The sequence below is a fragment of the Drosophila subpulchrella genome, chromosome X (genome assembly GCF_014743375.2).
Source record: "Drosophila subpulchrella strain 33 F10 #4 breed RU33 chromosome X, RU_Dsub_v1.1 Primary Assembly, whole genome shotgun sequence".
In the NCBI taxonomy this organism is placed as follows: domain Eukaryota; kingdom Metazoa; phylum Arthropoda; class Insecta; order Diptera; family Drosophilidae; genus Drosophila; species Drosophila subpulchrella.
In genome coordinates, this window is record NC_050613.1 from 21573017 (window position 1) to 21594018 (window position 21002).

Genomic DNA, 21002 nt, shown 5'->3' on the forward strand with positions numbered 1-21002 from the left:
CTCTTTGGAGTTGGAGTTCCATTCATATTCATGAAAGCCAGCGGTCGGGAGAGAATCGGTACCGCTCGCTCTCTTCAATTCACTTTTCTCTCTCCGCCTCTCTCTCGTTGGGCTGTAATGCGCTGGCTTAAAAGTTTACGACTGCGCAGGCGCGCCGCTCAGACCGTTGATGGCGTTCGCAGCGACCGCTTGGCACACGTCGCGTTTTTAGCCGCCAGCGCGTTTTAAACCGCCAACCGCCAAAGTGCGTTTTTTAACCCCTGTAAGCCCCCCTAAACGAATGTGTTTTGTGTTTGCCTCCATCTAGGAAGTGTTTAATGGATTAACTTCTACACCCTACTATATAAGAAACAAATAATACGCTTCATCGCCTTTATTTTCATTTAAGTTTTCACTTTACCTCATTTTTTTTAACGCTTTTTGTTCAAGTGCTCAAAGTTTTGATGGCGCGCCATTTCCGCATTTTGGAAAAAAATGTGCTTGAAATAATTACTCCTCGAAACTCTAACGAAATGCAAATTAATTACAAATAATCGAATGAAATAAGTTTGTTTTTTTGGATTTTGTGTGTGTGTGTATTGTGGTTCCGCGCTAATAGTTTCCTGCATAACAACAACAACAACAACGGCGGCAGCACCAGCAGCGATTACAATAATAATAATGAAAACAACAACTTTTGACCAAACTGGCCAAATAAAATTGTTGCGAAAGTGTTTGTCTTTTTTTTGTTTAGTTTTTTTTTGTATTTTTATTTTGCGTTGCATGTGGCAGCAAAAGCTAAAGCAGCTGCTGCAAGTCAAGTTAACTTGTTGCCGTTGCTGCTACCTAACAAAATAAATTTTATTTTTATGACTTTTATGCGAAGCCGATAAGATGACAGCCATAACAACAATAACACTAGGCTGCAGCAGCGGCAGCCAAAAAAAAAACCACTTTGGCTGCAACTGCAACACAATAGCCACAAGTTGGGAATAATATTTGGGAGGCAAATCGAAGCTGGGTTGCTCTTTATATTGGAAGGTATACCTTATAAAAGGATATATCATCTTTATTTGTCAGTTTGCATTTGTTTTTCGTACTATGAAAAATAAATATCTAAACTGCAATGTATATACAAATGTAATTGGCTGACACACAAATATTTCTAAAAGCATCTAAAATGTAATTAAAATATTAAATTGATGGACTCAAACTAAATTTCTATTAATATTTAATATAATATTTTCTTAATTGAATAGTACAACATTAAAACGTTTTCTTCTTATCTTGGAAATCCTTAATACTTGTAGATAAACCTAGTGACCAAAGGATTTTCCTAGGCACTTTTTTCTGAACACGTTTTAAACTAATAACTTAAAAATTGTGAATTCCCAATCCATGTACCTTTCCTGATTTATTAGAGTATTTTCTACAGCCAAGTTGGAGTGCGTGACCCCCAGCTCACATGGGCACCAAAAACTCTGCCTCTGTGTGGCTTTTTGTATCTGTGCACCTTTGTATCTGTATCTTTGTGGCCAGACTTGCTCTTGGACCAAACAAAAAAACAAAAGCAAAAATCAACTTTTGAGCCTGATCCCAGTTAAATCCACTTGAATGCCCGAAAGTGAAATTTCACTCTGCAGTTGTCGTTGCTGTGTTTGTTGTTTTGCAGCTGCCTTTTCAATTCATTTCGAACAATTGTCATTACGGGGCGGTATAAATGCCCCACAAAACAAGAAGTGATTTCTTAATAATTTATTAGAATTTTACCAAACGCACAGAAGAGACCAAAAAACCAAGGAAAAAACATATTAAGATGGCAGCGAGCAAAATTAGCAGCAAAATCTGCAGGAGCAGCAGACCAAAATCATCAAATTCATCGACACCATCTTCAACATCGGAAAAACCAGCAGATACAACGAGCCAAATCAACAGAGGATTAACACTAAATCACTTAGTGATCTGCGGTTGCCTGGCAATAATCTCCATGGCATCTGTAACCATGGCCAAACCACCGGATCAGGAAGCTATCCATCACAAAAATGGTAAGTTGTAAGCACTATGTGTATCTCTCTGTGTCTGTGACTTAATTAGCTGGCTGTGAAAGTGAAACTGAAGCTGAAACTCTTTCGCTGCCCCGAGAATTATGGGGCTTAAAGTCATCAACATCCACCGGCGGCCAATGGCCAAAGACTCTCGACTTGGGATCAAGTTGAGCAGCTGCTGATGGCTTTGATTTGTGGCAGCGGCGCTTTCACTTTGCCAGCCTTTGTTTTGCTTTTCGTCGAAGTAGAGAGATAATACTAAAATTTTGTTTTATTTAAAAACATATAGATACTTGTCTTTTGAAATGTTTTTCAAGAGATCCTCTTAGGACCTCAATAATTATTTTGTTATGTCTTACATTGCTGAAAATCCTTATGATTTGGCTACAACACTTAAAAAAATTGATTCGCTTACTTGTTTGTTGAAGTAGAGATATAATATGGGGGATAATACTAAAAATGAGTTCTTTTCTCGAAAGTTATTTTCATCATTTTTAACTTTATCTAATAATTTGTTTAAAGGTAGATTTGGTTTGTAAACCATCTCAAGTTTTCATTTTTTGAAGGTTAATTCTATCAGCAGAGTTGAAAATCACACATGTGGTTCACTTCGCTAAAAGCGATTACAAAATTTGTCAATGATTTCGGTCTCGCTTTCGGTTCAATTAAAATGTGAAAAATCTCAGCTGGAGTTGCTAATTTGTCGGCAACAGTTGAGTAAGCCATATAAAACAAAAGGGCGAAAAGAAAGTCAAACAAATTAATCAGCAGAAACGAAGACGTAAAAAAAACCATATAAAAAGGTGGTCTGGAACTCTGGGACTGGGGATATGATACCACCGAAAAAAAAACAATGCCAAAGACATTTTCCCAGACATCTCGCGCGGCTCTTACGACATCTTCGGCAATTACTGGAAGAGTTGTAACTCTGTAGACTGGAGATTGAAGATCGGGAAACGAGGGGGAAAAATGGGGTATGGGGACAAGAGACCCACAGACCGCATTTTCCACTTGCTTCCGTATGCTGGGTTAATTTTCCTTTGTTGTATGGCAAGACAACTCCATCTGGCCGTTCATCTGCCTTTTCCCAACCACTTTTCCCCCCAGTCTCTCTCTGTGTGTCATTATGTCATTGCAGCCTGTACCATTTACCAATTACCATGCACCTTTTCCCTCCACTCGACGCTAAAAACATTTCCCCTGTGACATTTTCCTGGCCACAAAACAATACAAAAACAATAATAATAGAAGGGCCACAAAAAACCTGGGACGAGGAGAATTTCAAAATATTTTCAAACTGTTTTGATACGATCTGATGTCAAAAATATAAACAAAAGCATTTGTTTAAATCGTTAAACAATACCATGCACAAAAACTACATATTTACACTGACTTCTTAAGATTTATAGAACCTGAAAGCACTTAAATATTATTTTTTAAAATTTAATAAAAATGTTCCCATAAAAATGTATTTTCAACGAACAATAATGATTTTAATATTGATTTATAACGCATGTAAACTTCAATAACATACCTCATTACATATTGTTTCCATTGCTTGACTATTATTTATGCAAATGCAAGTAATTTCAGAACACTTGAGGTCGGTGATAAATGTTTATCTTAATTTGATGTTTATTTTTAGCTTGTAGCACAAAAATTACTTATGCAAATTCAAGTACGGCATCAATATTCTTTTCACAATAACTTGAAATACCCCAAACAAAAATTTGAAACAATCTTCATTATAGTTTCGAATGCTTGGAACAATCTTTTGTGGCTGCAGATGTGTCTTAATATTTAGCAACTCATTGGGCCAAAGTCAAAAACCACAGATTGCATCACGACCGCGGTTACAGCTACCTTGTGACAATTTCCCAGGCCACGGGTATGGTTATATGGCTTATGGCTTGTCAAAGAGATATATACGTATATACAAATATATAAGATCTGAACAATCTGCGCACTGATGATGACGCCCCCAATTTGGGCCACAGATCTCAACTCTCAACCATATAATGATCACATTGGATCCGAGATCCAAGATCCGGAAACGAGGCGGTTAAATGCAAGCGGAGCGTACAACAATTGCCATTCATTTGCACAATGAATGAAATTTAATGAGCGCACCTCGCATAATACAAATAATAAGTACGCGAAATAATAAGTGAAAAGGCCTCTCGAAATAGCCAAAAAAATGGAGGAAAATACATGCTCAAAAAATTAAAAATAAAATGAGCCGAAACGAACAAACAAATCTTGGCCATAACGTAATAACCAGAGGTAGAAAAGAGCCGACAACAGAAAAGCTAGCTCTGAAGGCATAAAATCGATGTGGCATGCAACATTATCTGGTACACACGAAAATATTTATACATCTTTATCTAATGATTTGGGTTTAATCTTGATGTAAAATAAAAAAGAGATTCTTTGAAGCACAAAAAAATAGAAAGTATCTAAAAATTGTAAAAAAATATTCAAAGAATCTAGTTAAATATTATATTTAACTTTTTCCCAGTGTAGCCGTAGCCTTCCATGATGTGTGTACCAAATTCGATTTATTATTTGTACAATTAACGAGCATCGATCGCCGAGGGAGACAGAAATCAGGAGATCTGGTCACGTCAACTACCCAATCCCAATTTTGTATCTCTATCTCCATCTTCGCCTTCTTCTTTTTCATTTTCTGGGGCTACTGAATTTGCCACCACATGGGTTTTAGGCTTCTTGTATTTTCATTTTAGCCGGGCCGTGGGCGTTGTTGTGGGCGTTTGTGGTTGTTTTGCGGTTGACAGAAGATCGGAGGGGATATCGGGGTTTTTTACGGCCCAATTTGATCAATTGAAATTGGAAAATTGATTGAGGTGTTATTTCTCACTGGAGATTGCAGGCAAAATAGAACAGACTGATTGCTGTGTGAAATTTGTGTGGTAAAAACAAATAATGAATTGAAAACATTATTAAAAAAAATCAATGTAAATTCTTCTTTTTGTTGTTTACATTAAAAGCTGTTATAAAATATTATTTTATATTTTTTAAGAAATGACTCAGTGATTTTAGATTTATAAACAATAAGCCTGGGCAACCAATCACGAAAAACATTAAAAGCCTAGACAATTTCAAGCCAGATCATAAACATGAAGTAATTTTGACCTTCGGGTTCAAGAGTTTTGGTTCTTAATTAACTGCTTACCTTATTAAGACTTAGAAAAAACATTATTTTAATATTGGAATACCATTCGACCTTTTGGGTTTTGTTTTATTTTTAGATCATTCAAATTTTTATTTAGAATTCTAAAATTTTTTAAAACGAAGTAATTTTGACCTTCAGGTTCAAGAGTTTGGTTTTTAATTAACTGCTTTCTTTATTAAGACTGAGAAAAAATATTATTTTAATATTGGAATACCATTCGACCTTTTTGGTATTGCTTTATTTTTAAATCATTTTATTTTTTTAAAAATGTTCACGGGATTCCCCTAAGCTTGTGGTTTTCTTGATCGATTTGTGTGCCTTAATTTTGGGTGTGCAATTTGGGGATTTTCTTTTTTGCCCATTTACCGCGAAGGCGTTTCTTCGCCTTCTGCCAGCAATTAACATTTCGAACTTTGGCCAAATGCCGCCTGCAAAGTATAAGTACATAAAAATTGGAACAAAGCCCCAATTCGTTTAGCTTTAGTTTCGATGGTGTTTGTTTTTTTCTGCTGTTGTTATTGTCTTTGTTAATGCCGCGCATTGTGTTTAGAGGCTGTTAAATTTAAATGGTGAGTCTTAACCTTTAAAAATTAAATTCGGCGAACTGTTTGAATGGGAACCGCTAGACTGAGTGTAATTACACACTTTTTCGGGGCACTGTGTTTGCGTTTCGTTATTGGGCAATGTGAGAAATCGCAATCACAATATCGCAATCGCCATCGAAATCGAAATAAAATTCGGAGGCAAGATCTTGAATAAAGGCCGAAAGAAATGCCGCCACATCAATCAATTTGGGAAAACAAATGGTGTCGCCAAACGGTAGCGACAACTCCAAAAATGCGAATCGAGCAATTTAAACTGATCGTAGATCGTAGATCATTGAGTTATGCAAATGGGGCTATCGATAACACTCACTCGATGATTCGTTTACATAATCTGAGGATTGAATGGGAGGTGGGTGCATAATTAGCCCGGCTCATTAATATTTTTGCTCTACATTGGGCGAAAGTGGTGGCGCAAATTAATCAAAATCAACACAGCAAACCGCAAAATGCGGCACATTTGATATCGCGTTTGCCTTTTGTTTTGCATTTTTTTCAAATCGATTTTATTTGCAACATGAAAAATGTTAATGAAAATGTGCGACACGCTGGGCAGGAGGTTTTTACACAAATCCCATCGATAGATACACTTTGCTTTTGGTTTTATTGCTTGCCAGATTACAAGATATTTTTAATAGGTTTTTTTAATGGCTGCTAAAAAATGTTCTAACTTGAAAAAACGGAAATTAAAATAGATTTTGCAACTATAAATTTAGAGCTAACAAATTATCCATATAAAGTAAGAATTTGTAATGCGAATTTGAATGGTGAGTTAGTTCTGGTAATTTATGGGAATCATTAAAGAATACTTTAAGCAATTTAATGGTTTAATAAATACCTAAAGTGGAGTAATATGTATTTAAATACTTTGATATAGTTTCTTTTCTATATGCTTGTAAAACTATTCCTCTTGGGGTTTCTGGCGAAACTTTAACCATAATAATCTACCTTCAAGAGTATCTAAATTTCGTACTACACACTTTCCATTTGAAGCACTTCCTCCGGGCTGATTAATTGCGTTTTGTGTGCCTCGCTTTTTGTCCTAACATTTCGACTGCGATTTTGCAGTTACAAGCGTTAAACTTGAGTTCATTTTATTTTATTTTATTTTACTGGTGCCTTTGTGTGTTTCAGTGTTTCGGCGATATTTGGCGCAATTTGTTGAACAAAACGGTGTGGCAATCGACTAATTCGAACTTAATGATGTCTTCTTTGGCTTTCGCAGGGAAAATAACATGGATAAACGAATATAACGTAATTGCTCGGTGCGTTGGCCCACTGGACATTATTTTGAACGTCGCTTTGAGCCGAGCATTTTGGCCATTTTCGACACGCACCGCTGGCCATTGCAATCAATCAAATCTCGGCAAAGTTCCATTTCCCGAAAGCCAAGCCGAAATAACAAAATAAAACGGTAGAGACAACAAACAAAATAAACGCAGCTTTTGGAGAGGTGAATGCAAATTGCGTTATGAACATAATGATCGGTTTGTGGGGAGTGTTGTAATAATCGCCTCCCCCCATTCCCAATCCAAAGTTTCCGACAGAAACAGAAAATCAATCAGCCATCAGTTTTGCAGCTGCCGAAAATGCTTCGGTTATTTGGGGATCGTTTTTTTTTTTTGAGGATTGAGGATGAGCCAACACCATTTGGGTAAACAACTATCATTGGGGTTTTTTGTTTGCACTGCCAGCTGTCAGCCGTCATCGAAGTGGATGGGTTTTGGGATCTGGGCTGGGAGTTCAGGATTTGTTGTTTCTCGGGTCCACCACTCGAGAGGCCCCGAATCCAAATCCGAGTCCGAGTGTGTTGTTTTAATGGTTCCCCCACTTTCGACCTGGTGGCATCAAGTGCGCTCCACTCTGATTACAATGTTTCCAAAGAGCCCCGAAATACATCATTATTAAATGGGGGTTATCACTGGGTCTGGTTTATTTAGTAATCAAGTTGATGGTGCAGATTTACTTAATAGCAGGTTGCTTGATTAATAAACGTTTGACAGTCAAATATCATTATATTGCCTTGCCTTTTTTATTTATTCTGTAGAAACCACAACAACTTTTCTTTATCGCTTTTTCAAAACATATCCCTCTCAGTCGCCTAACAGACATTTTTCCCACCGCAATTTTCAATCTGAAAACAACCCATACAGTCAAATTAAGATCTTTTTGCTGACACTTTCGAGCCGAAAATAGCTTGCAGCGTTTTCGTGTCTTTTTAGCCGCGTTTTAAGCTGCTCGACCATTAGATTAATTGCATAACAAATTACCACTAAATGCCACAGAGCGACAAATGGCCAAGCGGAAAAGGTATCGGCCATCATATCATGTATACTATATATGTGCGAGTATATCGTATTTATTTCGGATGTGGCAAAATAATAAAACTAGATGGCCAAGAAGGTGGCATTTTGCATGTGTGTGGTATCGCAAAAGGAGTTGTTCCCATAACTTTTGGCGGCACTTTTGGGTACTGAGCAGTTTTCGAATTCTCTTGAGATTCCTTAAAGCACAGGAAAAAATTCTTTTTATTTAACACTATAGATACAAAATGTATGAAATGGTATTGCAAAGGTTGTCTTTTTAAACTTCTTAATGTTTTTTAAACTGAAGATGATGTATCAACCATAAATGTGCATGCATTTTCACCGTTTTTGGGACGTTTTGTTTGTCCCCTAACCTTCACCTTGTTGGCCAAAATGAAAAAACAAAAACCAAACGAATTGCGCGAAAACACTGGCTGCACATTTGAAAAAAAAAACCGTCCCCTGTCCATTTGTCCGATGTACGTGCCATGGTCTCTAGTTCCAGGCCAAAATGCTGCCAGTTTTGGGCTTTTGGCCTGGAAACGTGTTTGCGTTTGCTGACTCAGTGTGCTCTGCTCCCAATGTTTACTACTACTGCTCAATGCCCAAATGCTCACTGTCCGCCGGGGCGAATGAGATATATCATGGATATATCGTGTATATATCACGCATACGCCAAGTGTGCAATTGCAACCTAATTAACCATTCAGCCACACAAAGCGATATGCTCGTACCTACAAAGCCATTACATTACATTTCATTTCATATCGTTTGACTTTATTTGATTTGATTTCATTTCACTTGCCGCCTCTGACCGCCAAAAATTGCCAAGAAAAATTCGGTTGGCTTGAGTTTGTTTTTTTAGGGCGCGTGCGCCCTTGTCTGTAAATATTTTGAAAGGGTCTCGCGCAGCTAATCAAAAACAAAAATTGGCAGAAATCAAATCGAATCCGAAAGCCGCATCGTTAATCATTTCGGGATTTTGCACAGTCTGATTGTTTGGAATTTATTGTGATGTGTTTTTGATTCGGTTTTGATGCCTTTTACCTCTCTATTGGCTCGCAATTAGCCAGTGGCGATTTCTTTGGACGTGGATTGTACAGCACGTGCTGGTTATAAGATGCCTTTTTTGCTTTAAGCTCTGTATTCTTAGCTTTTTTCACCGTTCCACATTGACTTTGTAGTTTCTTATAATATGATGATGCACTTAGCCCATTCCAACACTGTTGAACAGTGTTGTAAACACGTAAAGTACCAAAACAAAAAATAAAAACTTAGTAGTTGGAAAAACTTGTTAGTATTTAATGTAGTCGTTATAAAAACTAAAATAGCTAATACTTAAACACATATCCTTTTGCAACACTGCTCATTTCAGCAAGTTAACTAACAACCATAGCAAGGTTAATCAACACGTATTTAAGCACTTGATTGACTGGCACATGCAATCGTAGGGATATCGATATGGTGGTGCAGAACCTACCTCTGTCCAAATCACCGCACCCACCAGGCTTGCAGAGTTGCACTTCGAAGTCGAGATAGAAGTCGATGTCTGACTGACAGCACCCACTCAAAGGCGCAGCTCGAAACATTGCACAAGCGTCGAGAAGTACATGAATGGGTTTCTGAGCTTGCAGTACAAGAATAAATATGTCTATGTGCAAATAGATACAATGCCTGGGCACTCATGAGATACGATGCCCAGCGAAGCGCTCAGCCACTGCACAATGATCAGTGAGCCATGCAGAGCCAGTCAGTCAGTCACTCAGTCAGTCAGTTAGTCAATCATTCAGTCAGTCAGTCAGGCAGTAGAACAAAGTATGGAAAATGCGAAAAACCTCAGAAACAAAACGCAACTAACTAGCCCGTCCTTGGCCAGTCAGCATTATATATAATTATTTCTACAAATTCTTCATTCTTCATTCACCGCGATCATGATGTGATCATGAGGCTCCGATAGGGAAGAACGTTAGCGGGTGTACGAGACAAAGACTTTAATAAGACCTAACGATGGGAAAAGTGTTCTAGCGAGAATGATTGCGATAGAGTAATTTATTGCATAAAAGGCACGAGTGTACAGAAAGAAAAACTAATATGATATGATAGCAATTTTATGATTTTACATGATCCTAAAAAATAGCAATCTAATTTGATTATTATCATGATTTTTCAAAACCATTGTCTTGTCCCTTTTAGTAATATTCACAGTGAGAAATCATATATGAAAATCTTATTTCTCCGTGTATTAACACCATTATTACCACAGAGCTGTGATCCAACATAATTTACAAATAAGGTAATTGTCTCTAGCATGATTTTGCTACGTGTGTGGAAGACCCTGAGGGTCACACACATATTTATGTCATGCAACAGTTAGCGGAGTCATAAATAATATTTAAAAGAGCCATTTAAATGCTATTATTGCGGCTGTGCGACTACGAGTGCGACTACAACACAAAATCACACAAAACCACTGCAACTGCGCTTGGCCAACCAACCACCGAACCACCAAACCACCGCCAACTCGCTGAGTGAGTGACTAACTGGCAGTTTCATTAGATTAATAATGGTAACAAATACACATAATGGAGATCAAGTGCTCGGCAAGCGGACTGCCATCGTTTTGCCAACAGCCAATATACCCTGCAATCAGATCGAGGGATTTGTCTCTCGGGGATTACCAATTGGTAGAGAATGATTACAACTTCCTGGTCGTACAATGTATTTATGAGTGAGATCATAACTGGTTATTAATGGTGGGTGACCCTGAATTGTTCAATTATTGTGGCATGACATAATACTCCTGATTTATCCTGACATACTATCATATCATCAAGGTAGTTCGGAGATAATTTCCTAAGGAATGGATTCTTTGAAGCTAGAGAACAACTTTGGTGACCCCGATTTGTAAAAAATGTACTCCTTACAATCGAATTTTCTCCTTACAATCGAAATGACATTACCTAGCTTAATTCTTGTTCTATTATGTTTAGATTCCGTTTTTTAAATCATATATAGTAAAGTTGTAATGATATTGCCAGCAGTGGTGACCCCGACACATACCTTTTTCTCTACATCTTTTTAACTCTTGCACCTTTTAGAACCCCATTGATGGCCTCGATAAAATAATTACCTATCTAACTTTAATTGTTTGGGCTATTGGCTTTTAAAGCGATCTTCACACCCCATTAAAAAGATATATACCCCTCCGATTTTAAGTACTTTTTAAAGACAAACAAATATGACTTATCAGATGGGATCGAGCAGCTAATGTGCCTTGTGTTCTCAGTTACGTTTCGATGGCATTTGTGATGTTCGTGAAAAGGCACTACAAATCATTTCTATTTCCAGATGCTGGCCAAGAATTCACGAGCCAAATGTTTGACATTTAAGCATTTAAACGTGGCTATATGGCTGGCATTGTTGTTCTTGGCTTGGTTTTGACATTGAAGCTCATCGAGGAGCCAAATCGAGGAGATCGTAGATCGTTCGACAGCTCTGCTCCGCTAATAATTTATGGCATTTTCACAGCGACCTAAGGTCAGGCATTAAGTAATTGTTGTTTATTGGAAAATGTCATGTTCAATTAGTCGATCGATCGGGCGACCAATGTCAGGCGAAGAGTTCTGAGCTGCGGCTCCTCAACTGCGAATTGGTGTTAACAAATTGGAGCTATGGAGGTGGTAGAACAGGTGGCACTTCCCATTTTCATGTCCGATTCCCAGCTGGGGCTCAAAGCCCCTGGGCTTTTTCGGGCATTACAACACTTAACGCATTGTAAGCCATTAACCCAGACAATAGCCCTGATGTTTAGCCGGAAATATGGCCTCCGGGTGGGGGAAAACGAAATCAGAAAGAAAAACAAAAAACGGGCTCTAATTACAAGGGAAACTCGGTCTGGCGTAAAACTGCAGCTTAATGAATCACTTCAATGACAATGCCGGGGTCAAAATAAAACTTAATGATAACACACACTCAGTCGAGAGGTTAATGGGAGAACGCGGAGACTGGAACTAAAATATTTTAAGAGGGCAGAGATTAAGTCAAGAATGGTTACTGGAACTAAATTCAATTTAAGGCTTACCTTGGGCTTGAAAAGGTAGAATGTAATTACACTTACAATCCAATTATAAATTGGTACATGAAATTAATTAAAAGAGACCACAGCATCTAGGGATGATTAGCCCTAAGATATTAAGAAGGGTAAACCATTTGTGATAGGTCTTAATTAAAGCGACCTAACTGGCTGAACCATTTTAAAAACGTATTTTCCCAACAATGAAAGCTCTGAATATGTAACACACATAAAGTAGTTTCCTTGGAATTGCTATAAAAATATGCCAGTAGATGGCAAAAACATGTTAACTTCTATTTTAGCCTTGGCTGAGATGCGGAGAAAAGATGGCGATAGCAATCTAAACATCTCATGATACATTTCCCGGATGAAGGAAAAATCGTGCTGTGACTAACTTTGATTTATCATATTGTATTAGATCAAGGCATGGCAACTCAATTAAAGTTCAGGCGGTGTACACGGTGAAGTTGTCATAAATAAAAGCGGTAGCCGGAGACATTTTAGGGCGGGGGGACGACACTTTATGGATGCTATTTATAAGACAAGCACTCGGCAGACCCATAAATCAATAGCAATGCACACCGTTGAGTGGAAGATTTATATGAAGCACTGAAGCGGGAATGTACCTAGTCGTGCACAGAGAGAAAAGTGGGTATTATTTTAGATATTATGATCAATTTGATGGATTTACATGTGATTTTTGAGCAGCCATGTGAAAATTATGTGACTTATATACTTACTTATAAAAAAGGGAAGATGCATGTTTAAAATTTATTTCAAAACAATTTTTTTTTTGATTTTCCTCTTTCTAAACTCACAACTTGACAACTTAAAATAAGGCTGATTTTTTCTCTGTGCACATAAAGTTGGATTGTTTATGCATAGCTCCAAGCTTATGGCGATCATGTTGGCATGCCGGGCACGAAACTGTAACTCAGGCTCAAAACTGAAGCTAAAATTGAAATGAAAATTGAAACTGAAACTCAAACTGAAACCGAAACCGAGAGCGAGGCAAAATTGACTTGGCTCATGGCTAAAAGATGGCTAATTGCCGAGGGACGTGTGCTGTGTGTAGAAATTAACTCCAATGCTAAAGTTAGAGCACGTTATTCAAATCGGAGCAAACTCATTTATCAAGCGGCGCAATTACGGCTCTTCTCTGCCATAAGTGCCTTGGTGTTCAAAGTTGAAACCGAAATGGAAATGAAATCGAAGCCAAAAACGACAACGAAACTGAAAACCGAAGCGAACAAAGGCATTCTAAATGAAATGATTGGCGAAGACTTTAATTCTATGTCATTTGCTTGCAGCGGATTGAATTGAAAATTGCCATCTGCATGCCGAATGATCGGTTTGCCGTGTGCTCGGCATAATTGAACCACTCCCACCCAATCGCCACCCCCAGAAATTTGTCCTTGTGGCCCGTTCGTGTCTTGAGTCTTTTGTTTCGTTATTGGATTCTCAATTTTTTTTTTGGTGGCCTGACATTTGGCGCTGCAGAATTCTTCTGCCTTTGTTGGTCAAGTTAAATGTCATCCGCTTGCTTTGAACTTTAAAGTTCAAGTGTGCAGCAAGAAGGCCCGACAATTATTATTAATATTCCCCGTCCAGATGGGTTGGGTATTAAGCGAATTTAGTCCACAGACCCGCAGGTCTATCTATCTACTGATTGACCAATGCGGAAGTTATACATCTTCAACTGGGATCGAGGAAGAGCCATTCTAATTTTATTTGCAGTTTGGCAGGGCCAAGGCAAATGGAGCACACCCAGTTAAAAATTGACGCGAATGATGGATGGGTCTTTAGACACTCACGTACCAAAAACGTAGCTCAATTGGAACGAGCAATTTCAAAAACTATGTATTACCCACATAAAATCTTAATTGCCCAGCGTTATTTCGAGACCCACAACTTTGAACTAGAATTTAGCTTAAAACCAATTCGGATTTAATTTGTAAGCCATAAAGTTTTTTGACTTTGCAATATTCCCGCCAAGGGTAGATCTTCGATGAGTTATTACCATCCGTGCTTTTGCTCATCACACTTTAGGGCGTGCCCCTCAAAAAAAAATCAGTTTGTGGCAACCTCGACCGACGGATTTTCTCAGCCAGCTAAAGGCGATGAGAAAAATGCAAATTTAATTATGCCCCAACAACAGCAAACATTGTAAATGGCAGTCAAGTTTACTTGTTTGTTTGTTTTGTTTAGTTCGTTGTTGTCTAGCGTTGTTTCTGCACTTTTCATTAATTTGGTTATTTGGCCGTTGTTGTTGGGGTTTCGGTGTCACTGCGACGAGGCACTGCCCAGCTGTCCCAGACCATGGCATAGAAACCATTTATTCTAACATAATGATCGCGCACCCACTCCATCGCCATCGCCATCTCCACTCCAACCATTCAGGCCCCCGATCTCCGGGTGATAATTTATAGCATCGAGTATACGCCGTGTTAGTCGTGTAAGCATCTTTTGCGCGCAATTACTACACAGAAAGAAAAATTGATACTAAAATCTAATGATAATGAACAGAAAAAAATCTAGAGATGAATTTAGAATTCACAAGACTAATTGTTATTCACAAAAACGGTTAGTTTGCACAATTGAAAAATGTTAAAGTGATAATGAAAAATGCCGAAAATTAAAAAAGGAATCAAAAGCAAGATGACACAATTTTTCTATCTGTGTATTGACAATTAATGGGCAGCATGTGCTGGCCAAGTGGTTAGTGGTTAGTCTTGAAATGCGATTCTCGGCGACTCGTCCGAGTGGATATTTCTCAGCCAAGTTCTACGATTTTCCCCTTCCCCAACACCCGCAATCCCCATGTCCATCTCCATCCCAATAACAACTGACATTGACCGCCTGCATCGCCGGCCGGCTAACTGAGTTGAAAACTTCGAAAAACTCAACTTGCAGCTGAGTCATCATCATTATATTGCATTTTGCTTACAGCATAGCCATCACATGCCATGGAGCTGGCCAGATTCTTTTCGGCCAAGTCAAGTGCAATCGAATTGCAAATGAAGACAAATGAAGTGGCTGGCTTGCTGCCCCAAGGTTGCCTCGCCTCAATGCGGAAAAACATGACAAAAAGGCGGGGAGCTACCATAACTAAACGAAAAAAAAAAAACCAACTGACAGAAATAAAACAGCAAATTGAAATAGAGACACAGACAAAACTGTCATTAAAATGTAACATAAAAAGCAGCTAATTGCAAACATTTAGTTATGTATGCAAGCTGCTGAAACGACCTCATAAATAACCCACACGACAACTGTCATTGTGAAAATCCAACACCCTCAACACTTGCTGATTGCCAGCGAAATATCAAAGGTTACTAAAATACTTACGTTGGTAACAGAACTGAAAGGGTTATTAAATGAGACCGAATGAGGTTGCATTTTGATTGCGGTTTGCTTTAGAGACTTTTCATGATAAACATTAAATATTGTGGTGTTGTGACAGGAAACCTTTGTTTATTTAGTCCCCCTCCCCGAAAAAAAGAAAGTTTTCTGTGCGACATTGACACCCAAGGGTCAGATCTAAGCCACAGACTTGATTTAAACCAATCTCCCCAGACTCCGCCATTATAATCCATCCCCGAAAGCAATTGCATCCAACCTGTTGTGAAAGTGGCGAATGGCGCTTGCAGTTTTTGATTTGGCTGCAAATTTATGAGGTGCAGAGGAAAAGCTGAAAGGCTGAGGAGGTGGACACGAAACACAACCCACGACCCGATCTGTGTTTACACGCATGCGCCGCTGTAAGTGCCAACAAAGTGCCGGAAAATTTCATAGCACCGCTGATGAGTTGCCACAGGAGATGGGGATTTGGGAAGCCCGGGGGATAGGTGGTGACTGCGAGTCGCGACTGCGAAATGGGGAGTGCCCCAGAGCCTCGAAAATATGGGGAAAATGGATAAGGAATGAAATGAATATCATGAGTGGAGTGCCGTGAGTGATCGAGGGGCTTGGGAAAAGTCGGGGCGAGATTGGGTGAATATTTGTGGGCTGTTAGATCTTTTATGTGCATTTATTAAGGAAACCTGGAAATTAATTTAAAGGCATTTATTATGGCTTTTATGGCTTTATTATACAACGGTTACAGCCAAACTCCTTTGTAGTGTTGGTAATGCTCAGAACTTAAGCCACTATACCAGAATCATTATAACCATAGGCTATATTTTTGTTTTTGTCTACTTTAAGTTAGATGCTTTGCTTAATAACAAGCCAATGACCCACATTGTATTGTTTTTAATTTAAAATGCCTTTTTTTTTAATAGCATACCAACCAGTGTTGTAAAAACATTGTCTAAGCGTGTTTTCTCACCGCCCCATCATCTTTTTGTCGCCTTGATTGAAGAGCCGCCTCTTGGGATCGCCACTTGGCATTTTTTCGCTGCACTTACAGCGATCGTTTATCGTGCGGCAGCTATTTCTCGTATTATTTTTTGTACTTCGGTGGGGCGCGATAAGTGGGCCTACCCAAAAGATGATGGCGATGATGATAATGATTATGATGGACGCATTGAGGCGGCCATTTAACGCCCACTTAGACACGCTTCCCATTGCTCCATTACCATTACCATTACTCATTGCAACAGCCGAAGACGCAGAGGCAGACGCACACAGATACTCGGATCCAGTAACAATGTGTTAATTATACGGCTGACGCCCACGTCGCAATCAGATACAATCGTTCGTATAATCAGACACAATCGGCGGGGACTGGGGACTGAAAAATTAAAGAAGAGCCGTGGAGAAAAACTCGCAATGACGATCGCAGTGTGCAATTTTGTTGTAAGTGACTAAGCAGACTTGCTCATGTCATGGTGATCGCACACCGATATGGTTAAGTATATATATATATTCATGTATATAAGGTATACTTGAGCACACACCCAGGAGTTTTTGTTGTGGGCACGACGCGCTCAATTTAACGCATACGCCCCATTGTACCACACCATCCACATGGACATCTACCCGAACATCTACATCGCCATCCCATCAGGGTCATCATGTTACGAGTACTCTCGTATATATGTTTACCCACCATATATATCATCTGCCTTGGATCTCATTTCGCTAGTTCACTCCACTTTTCCTTTGGCTGATTTTATGGCGCTCTGTCTTTTTGGCACTTTCATAATTCGCAGGCAAAAACAAAGAAAATAGTGAGCAAGGCAACTTTAATTGGATAATGAATAAAGCAATTGCCACAGGTTTTACATTGTGAGTGACAAAATTTATGTACGATTGTACCAATTTTAATCCTCATAAAAAAAATAAAACCTTTGGAATTTTGTTTTCAATCTGAAATAATATCCATCAAAATGCCTGAGCAACGTCACCTTCAATTTAACAAGTTAATTAAGATGCACAGAGCTAAACACGTAAACATATTTGTACTTAAAAAAGTTGATTCATTAAACTTGCTCCCATTTTTAATCAGTTATGTATGTGCATTAATTTCTTAATATTATACAAAGTGCTTTAATGGAAATTTAAGAAAACTGATCACTACCCATTGAGAAAAAAATAACGAAATCAAATATTTGTATTCCATAGTTTTTTATTTATCAAGAGTTACAAAAGAGCCCTGAAAATAGTCAAAGGGCCAGAGAGAAAGTCATTTTATTTGCTTTGATTTCCAAATCGAGACCATTTCATTTTTGATTGCCAGCCTGTGGCTCAAAAACGATGATTGATGAACCACGGACAGACACTCCAAATCGCCGCCAATTGAGTTGAGCTGTTCGACAATTTTGTATCATTTGATATTGATGTATGGAAAACGCTTGCCGATGCAGAGAGAAAAATCTCTGTGTTTTAGCTATCAATAAATATTAATATCCAAATGGGCCATTCGAAAGTCTAATCATTGCTTGAATAAGTCCTAAAAGACTTAATAAATTAATCAATCTATCAGTATCAATCAATTGATATTCACATACCTTTTTCCATCAGTGTGAATTTTCCCCATTTGCTGTGGGTGTCCTGGGTACGTGATCGATTATCCAGCAGCAAATCGGGGCAATTTCGTAAATTAGCCGAATCGTGCCACCAAATATCCCCCACTCAAATAAATAATAAAGTAATCTATACTTACCACACGACATATCGGCGTGTGTTTGACCCATTTCTGGCAGCAAGTCACTATCAAGAGCCAAAAATCGACGAAAACAGACTTTTTGCTTTGAGCCAAGAGTCGACGAAACCCAATTACACTTAACAAACTCATTATGTTCGGCATTTGCCAGTCGAAGCGAAAGATAAAGAAAAAAAACTACCAGCGGGTGTTGGGCTAAAAACAAAAAATAGCATGCAGTGAAAACTTTGAAAAATTTCAAAAAGCCAAAAAAAAAAAATATTTACAAGCAGCAGCAGCAATTGTGTTGAAACGAAAATCGCATGCGAGTACGAAAGGCTTTTGGCTGATGAGGGTGGGGTCTTAAATATATGCTATTATATGGGGGAGATCGGGAGCTGCAGGGGCCAAAACATTTATGCCTAGAACACAGGCCAAAGCACACAACATTTATGCCAGCTGCCCGGCTCACATTATTATCGACTTTTATCGATACGACATTTGACTGCCCAGCCAGACCCAAAAAAAAATAAGAAACGAATAAAAAATGGACAAAAAACTGCAAAACAGACCTCAAAAACCAAAACTCGGGCCAAAACTAGAGTGTAATTGAGTTGGCATACGACTTCGCATCGCGTTAACTGAATCTGGCCCAAAAATCCAGTGGCCACGAAATGAAATGCCTGAAAGATGTGGAGATTGAAGGTGCCAGAATGCAGGCCAATGCAAAAGTGTTTAACGCATTTCGAAAACTATTAACCTCATGTTTAATTACAGAAAATAATAATATAAAATTATTATTACCGTTGGCAAACTCAGAAACCATAATTTTCAAGCTTTTTAATAATTAAAAAAATTATGAACAAATTTGTTAAATTTTAGTATTTATATGGTTATTAAATGCGTGAAATAATGGTATTATATAACTTTGAATTTATGTTCTTGAATGATTTTTAATTTTATGCTTGATAAATATATTTAAGCTATAAAAAACTAGAAATATTTCTGTGGCTATGAGTTATTCTTTGGAAATAAAAACCTTGCAAAGTTTATTGATTTAAGTAGAGGGTTCCTGAGCGACATTTGCCAGAGGAAATGTCATCTTCTGCAGCATTTCCTGCTCCATCGAGTGATCTGATAAGCTCGAGACGCATGTTCGGCAACACATTTCACCACTCGATGTCTGAACATCGCACAAGGGCTCCTTGAAAAACAAAAACTCGAAACACCGAAGCCCTCAAAGCATTCGAGTGGTTTTCTTTGACTGATTTCTGATTTCTCCTCTTCATTTTGTATATTTTCAGCTGAATTCCCGGAAGAGGACAGCGACATGCTGATGGAGCCCAATGATTTCTCGCCAATCACCGTACTCAGATCGCATGAGCAACACTTTCATATGCCGCCGACTACGCAACTTCAGCCCCAAGTCCAGGCCAGAATTCAGCCAAGAGCACAGCCCAGGCAATTTCAAGTGGCGACCCAACAAAATCCCGACGAAGAGGAGCAATTTCGACCCATTGCCAATCCGAATACGAAAATAGTGGGCGATTCGCATACGCAGGCTGCCCAGAACTTCTATCCACCGTTCTACCACGAGGCACCACCTCTGGGCCACTCGAGACCCTACTTCGGTCATGGTCCTCCCGTTTCGGAGACCACTCCCCTGAACCTGCCCTTGCCACTTCTCGCACCTCAGCAGCAACCTCAGCCGGCAAACCAGCAGCGAAACTTCGATGCCAGCATACTGGGTAGCGGGGATTTCGGTGTCCTGAGAGGCGGTACCTTCTATCCGGAGGAGGAGATGCCCTACCATCCCGAGGACAACAGTGATTACATCTATGGCGATGCCAACAATGGCCACGGACGTCCCTCCGAGGGCTTCGTGCAGAAGTACACCTATCCGGAGGAGCAGTTCGCCAATTTCCGGGACTTTGCGGACATCAATACACCCGCCGATTCGGCATTCTCGCAGTTTGTGGTTGTCTATGCGGCCAAGAATGCCACTGCTCCGCACTCACATCCGCATCCCAAGAACATATTCGAGCAGCTGGAGCTGCTGGACAGGGAGAAGGAGTTGGAGAAGGCCAAGTCCCAGCCGAAAACCTCATCCAAAAACAAGTCGAAGTTGTCCAAGACAAAGCTGCAGAAGAAATACCGCAAGAAGGCGGGTCCCAAAATCCAGGATCCCCTGGAAATAGAGCCCTTATTGGCCCTCAGTTAAGCGTCTATTAAAAAACAAATAGAAACAAAAACAAACAAAACCTAAAAAACACCCATCACCACTTTCGTTTTCCCTTGTTAGTTTTATTTATTTTATTTCGAGATGAATGCAAGCCACCACAAAAGAAAAGAAGAGCCACACCCCCTTTATCTTAGTGTTCATTTCCACAGAAACACCTGTATTGCAAAAATCTATACCCATACTATATGCCACATATCAGTGTTTTTTTTGGTCTGTCTGCTTTTTGTCTCGCATCGTTTGTTAATTCTTAAACTTAGCCCGTAGTCTACTATATCTATATATATATATATATATGTGTCTTTATGTCTTATACGCGTATCTAATGTAATTATTTTTTGTCTAATTGAGCATAATTTTATTATGTGTGTGTACATAAAACGAGAAATGTTAAATGTAATTTTAAACCTAAATAAAAACGAAATAAAAAAAAACAATAACACATGCCTTTATTGGTCTATAATGGAGGGGTTCCAATATA

General features: G+C 38.9%; 1 protein-coding gene across 5 annotated transcripts; it reads left to right on the forward strand.

Moving 5' to 3' along the window:
- The first annotated feature begins 159 nt into the window (after window positions 1-159).
- Window positions 160-20900, forward strand: LOC119556434. 5 transcript variants are annotated; one of them, XM_037868663.1, is made up of 3 exons: window positions 160-262; window positions 1761-2024; window positions 19587-20503. In XM_037868663.1, the coding sequence occupies exons 2-3, from the start codon at window positions 1796-1798 to the stop codon at window positions 20501-20503; spliced, it is 1146 nt and encodes a 381-aa protein (XP_037724591.1). In that variant the 5' UTR covers window positions 160-262; window positions 1761-1795. The 5 variants fall into 5 exon arrangements, with proteins under 5 accessions (XP_037724591.1, XP_037724593.1, XP_037724594.1 ...); XM_037868665.1 differs by having other exon boundaries at window positions 171-262; window positions 1742-2024; XM_037868666.1 differs by having other exon boundaries at window positions 186-244.
- The last annotated feature ends 102 nt before the right edge of the window (window positions 20901-21002 follow it).